Here is a 5,906-nt window from a genome sequence, read left to right on the forward strand (position 1 = left end):
GAAATTTAATTTCTACGCCCAAATAATCACTAGAAACGGATAATATGTATATTTTTTTAATTCAAAAATTGGGGTAGCCAATTAAAGAAATTTGAAAAGCATAATTAAAAATTATTTTTTATCTCAAAATTTAAGTAAAAAATAAAGGATATTACTTTTCACAATAAATATATAAAAAATATAAAATTTCAAACACTTTAAAAACTTAGTGTTATATATACTTTTACAACAAATTTAAATAAAAAATTAAAAATATTACTTTTCAAAATAAAATTTGGGAACACTTTTTTTTATAATATTTTATTCAAAGACCTGACATTAAAACATTTTAAAATCCGATATTTAGGACACCACCAAAGTTAAATTCATTCAGTAAACCACTTTATTTACTAATATACATATGTAGGTACAATGTACTACCAATAGCACCGTTTTTTTCTTTTGCAGAGCACCAAAAATGTATCGCGAAGTCACAAAATACATGTAAAGCAACAACACAAACGAAGTAGGTTTACAATGAGCGACTTAAAGTATGATTTTCTCAAGTTAAAAATGATACATAGGAACTCATGAAATAAATACAGCTAAAAACTGTACAAATAACAACAACAAACAAAATGGTAATTAGATCTTATTTTCAAATAATCCGACTAAAAATACTCCAATCAGAATCTCATAAATGCCTATTTTGACAATCCGTGAATAAGTGAGTATATTAAGCAACGTTTGCTGAATTTCCTACTGGGTACCATTAAAGTCCGCACATTTGGCGCGCTTTATACCATTGCATAGTGTTGTATCTGCGAGTTGCACGACGAGGTAGCAACGAGCACGACTGCGTTGAACAACATGCACACACACATACACAAATAAGTACTTCGGCTATCACGCACCAGCAGCGTGATTTCATTGTCGAAGTCCATGTGCGGCGCGGCGTCTGTATGTATACATGTGGTAAATAGATATGTGCAAGAGCAAGCAATGAAACTTAACCGCCACCTCATGTGTCTATATGGTGTGTGTGTGTGTTTGTTTGGCTCTGTGTCTGCTGTATGCATGTAGGTTCGTATTGGTTTTGGGGAAAAACAGCTGATGCTGTTATTACTACTACTCTTGTTGGCGTTGCTGCCGTGGTTGCTGCTGCTGTTGTTATTTGGCACGATGGAGTATGCTGATGCTTTGTGACTGTGGCAAAGAACCGGTTTTCGCGTGAGCACAATCGGCAATAGTACGTTGAACATAGCACCAGAGACACAGATGTTGTTGTCTGTGATCGTTGATGCTGTTGAGACTGGTGTTTGTGGTGGTAGTGGTGGTTTAGCGGATGATGACGCTGACCACGCTATTGGAGTGTGCTTTCAATACATGATTAATGGAAGCTGCAAGCTGGTTGCGCTAGTCGCTAGTCGCGTTAGCAACCAAAGTTCGCGAAACGAGGTCTGGAGAATGGAATGCGCGAATGGCATGTAGATGAACTACATAAAGATGAACATACCTACATATGTATGTATGTATGTAGGTATGTACATATGTATATTGTACGAGTTGAAAAAAATTTGCTTTGGCTTCAAACCAGACTTTTGGCTCGGCCAGACACATAAATTTAATAATTTTTATTCAGGTATACAAAGCTTGTCTTGCACCAAACCTGCGCAAAAATTACCAAAACGCGGCAAAAATATATTTCATACAAACAAATAACGTTGGAGCTGAACATGTCATCATCATATACATACATACATGTACATATATATTCATACATACATACATATGTATGTATGTATGTCCACCTTAATGTAAGCACGCGCTTATAATGACTTCACTTACAACTCGCCATTTTATGACTTTTTGCTAATGAACAACAATCATAAAATATGAATGCCTTTACTACGTGATTTTTTCCATTCAACTACAAAGTACGATTCACTACTTTGTCCGCCAAGTACAAAATTTGTCTCGCTCTGGCCACGATGAACTGAAGCGTTATGAAAAAATAGCTTTCATATACCCACCTATCGCTTACACAGACACTTTTATGTATACATATGTATATGTATACATATGTATATAACATTGTATTTGACCTTCCCTCAACTTACCTCATCGCCGCGGTGAATGATCACGCCAGCGATTCTGACACTCCTAAGGTCCGGTCTACTTTGGGTTCATGCTACTGAGCTGACAGAAAGATGTGCGAGCGTTTCGCAATTGCCAACAAACCGAAAGCGAACTTGCATGAATCTACATATGCAAAATAAACATATACATATACATATGTATGTATATCTATGTACAAATATATATCATATTCGTTCAAAAATTGTATGTCTTTTCGAAAAAATAGTTCAATGACGTGGCTTATTCGACATTCGACCACAAAGATTAATGTGCGAATATTAAACAAAGTGCATGTTCCTTAATATTAAATTTGTTTATTATATACATGGTATATAATATATGTATGAGACAAATCTGCACCATTAAGAACACTAGAAGTTGTACGATAGAACGTGATCTAAACCAGCACACGTTTTGGCGCTAAAAAGGTAGATTAGACACGTATAGAAATTGCAAAGCGATTTTAATTATTAATAAAAAAATATGTATACATATATATGTACGTGTTTATTTTGCCCAATTAATAACATTGAAAATTAAAAAAAAAAACATTAATCTTCCATACTATTCGGAAAAAGCGCTGAAAATTATAAAACCTCTTCCTTGGAATTACTAATAAAAAGTCCTAAAAATAAAATTATTTCAATTTTTAGCAGCAATCAGTTGCGGTTTTGTTGACGTCACCTTAGCACTCAATATTTTCGAGAGTTTTCTTAGAATTTTCCTTCAGAACATTAGTACTCCGAAATCAAAAAATTTTTATTTAAAAAATTAAAAAAAATTATAATCACAAGATTTTGCTAGAATTTGCGATATTAGCTCAACAGCCTCTAAAAAATTATAAGTTTAGTAGTTGTTGATGTTTAAACAATGGGTGATGGATGAGTCATCAATGTGCAAAAAATTTCAAAAAAAGTCCCAACATATTGGAAATGTTTCCTATATCACGCATATGCTAGATCTCTAAAAATCAAACTTAAATTAATCGATGACAAACCGAAAAAACCCAGTACATAACCTATTGGAACCCAGAACTAAAACAGCGCGGGTTATTCACTTGCATAAATAAATGTAAACATGTATGTATGTACATATGTACATGTATGACTTTGTTAATTGGTTAACTAGATTGACTCGCATTTTCTTTGTTCATGTCGCAGATACTAAGTTTCTCTATATCTACGCTAGAGTACAAAGGTGAAAAGCAATGCACGACGTAAAATGTGAACTCGAATAAAGCAGCGTGCAGTGTAGAAAGGTGGAGTGGTGTAAAAGCAACAAAAGCATACAAAATGCGCGAATGAAACGGCTTGGGAATAGGGGCACGACAACTACGAAATTTCGCATATTTCTTTGTATGTATGCAATTATGTTTGTTGCTGAGCGCAAATATGTGGCTTTGTATTTACATAAGACGAATTACATACATATGTTTGTATGTATGTATGTATAGAAGTGGGCACAGCAAAATGGAGTCAGCAAGTCTTAAGTCAAAAATATAAACTTCAACAGCAATATATACACACATATGTATGTACATACATACATACAAATGCATACACAATTATGCGAAAATATTTGTAGAATTATCTATAAACTTGTAGATTTTTCGCACAAGTCCATTTATTTAAAAAAATTTCCCAAATCGGGTATGGCAATTTACATTATATTGAAAATATTCCTATATGTAGATATATACACAATTTTCAATCGACCTACGCATACTTTACAGCTCCACGCGCATCTGCAACACACACGCACGCAGCGGGCGGGCTTTTTGCACTCAATTATATGTATGTATATGTATGTGTGCGAGCATACTTGGCTACGTTGCGACTTTAAGTTACCTTCACCTGCCACAATGAATACACACGCGCAGGCAAATATATTGTATTGTACGCGTGTGTGGCGTTGAAAATGTGGGTGACCGAAGGGCGCTGTTGTGTGGGCAGCAATGACGGCTGCAACAGCTCAAACTATTTAGCACACATACAAGCGCACAAACACAGCCCTGCTATACTAAATATGTGAGTATGTTTGTATATGTATCGACAATGCCGATGGCAAGCAAAATTAGTTCGTTGATGACGATTACAAGCGTACGCTGGACACTCCCTCCTACGTACTACCATTTGTAAATACACTTAGTTTGTGTCCATGTATGTGTGAGCTGTACGTGAAAACCCCCACACATTACATTGAATGGCTGTGAATTGCAGTTCAACTTCGCCTGGGATTTCGCACAGCTCCAGCACGTACGAGAATATGCCAAAACAATGGCAACGACAATGACAACAACAACAAAAGCAGCAACATAGCCAGCTTCACCGCTAAATAAAGCGGCTGCCGACTCCGTCACTGAGACACTACCACACGCCGCCCCCTGCTAGAGGCCGCCAACGTCGAAAACATTAAGCCAACTCGCAAACGTGAACTCCAACGTACAAACAACAGCAACACCAGCTAGGCTGCTAGCAGCAGCTGTAGGTAATATCAATCGGTTGTACAACAATAACAACAATGTCAACACAATCACTCACTGTGCATGTGGCTGCGACTCGACTCTACCCAGCAAAGCGCCGCTGCGCTGCCGACGTCGCCATTGCGCGCAGTGACGCGCACCACACCAGACCGAATTGGCTTCCTACAGCCAGGCATCAAAATGTTTTCATTCGTTTGTTGAATATCGAACGGAACGGTTCCATATTCTCTGCTCAGCTCCGCTTAGCTAGCAAAGAAAAGCTAAATAAAAGAAATTATTATTAAACAAAAGTACTGTTATTTAAAGAAAAGTGGCAAAGACACAGCTAATCATATAAATTCCAAAGCAGAACAAAAGTAAATATTTGAGTTGGAAAATTATAGCAAAAGCAAAAACAAAATTACTGCCTAAAAGTGCAAGTGCAAAAAGTGAAAGAATTTGTGAAAAGTGCAAAATAAAAATTATTTTGACAAAAATACAAAAAACAGTTGAAAACACTAAAAGTGAGCTCTAAAATATTCCATTGGATTACTGCATTTGGATTACCTTTAATACAAAAACAACAGCGTCTACAGACAAACACTATGGATATCGCTTTGTTGCCTTCACCGCCAGCAACGCCGCCACTATGCGAGAAACAAAACGAAGTAAGTATGCCAAAATTCGAATTCAAAAACACTGAAATTGTTAAGTAAAGTGTAGTGTAAAGGCAACGGTTGGGTGGCAAATGTGGGAGTGGCGTTTAATATAAATGAGAAACAAGAAAGCAACAGTCAAACGCAGGAAGCAGAAAAAATATTTATTTTAAATATAAAAAATATTTTTATTGAAATAAATTCTTAAACAATTGCATAAAATAATATTTAATTCTCCGAAAAAAAAATTTTTGGTTGCTTTAAAATTTTTTAAAGTTAAAAGATTTATTAAAAATGCCTTAATATCAAAATATTTTAATAATGGTGTTTTTATATTATTTTTGAAATTTTTCTTGGTTTTTTTTTGCTCACCAAAATTAATTACATTTCAAAATCTAAATAGGTTAATTTATTTCAGTTTGTAATTTGCTTATTTCATTGACTTGCTGGTTTCGTTTTACATATAGACATTTAGCTCGATAAAAGTGAAAAATATATTTTTCAATTAAAAATACATTTTGCAAGGCAACCGCACACACAACTTTAATAAAAAGTTGGGCTATACACACACATATGTACAAGCAAATATATGTATGTATAAGTATGTACGTGTAAGCGTTTGTGCGCTTGATTTGTGTTGCACGCTCCCAACGAGTGACACATTAAATTTG

The 5,906-nt window shown here is 35.2% G+C and overlaps 1 protein-coding gene and 1 long non-coding RNA gene across 2 annotated transcripts; one reads left to right on the forward strand and one right to left on the reverse strand.

Moving 5' to 3' along the window:
• Window positions 1-830: 830 nt before the first annotated feature.
• LOC125780257 (uncharacterized) lies at window positions 831-2,594 on the reverse strand. The gene is made up of 2 exons (XR_007423689.1): window positions 1,828-2,594; window positions 831-1,439 (listed from the first exon to the last, which is right to left on the reverse strand). It is a non-coding gene; the product is annotated as an uncharacterized LOC125780257 (long non-coding RNA).
• Window positions 2,595-4,041: 1,447 nt separating this feature from the next.
• On the forward strand, window positions 4,042-5,248 carry LOC125780258 (uncharacterized; the record flags this gene model as incomplete). The annotated part of the gene is given in 1 exon segment (XM_049462190.1): window positions 4,042-5,248. A coding segment is annotated over 1 exon segment (64 nt), but the record flags the coding sequence as incomplete, so codon positions are not given.
• Window positions 5,249-5,906: the final 658 nt, after the last annotated feature.

This window comes from Bactrocera dorsalis, unplaced genomic scaffold (assembly GCF_023373825.1).
Source record: "Bactrocera dorsalis isolate Fly_Bdor unplaced genomic scaffold, ASM2337382v1 BdCtg332, whole genome shotgun sequence".
Taxonomy (NCBI): Eukaryota; Metazoa; Arthropoda; class Insecta; order Diptera; family Tephritidae; genus Bactrocera; species Bactrocera dorsalis.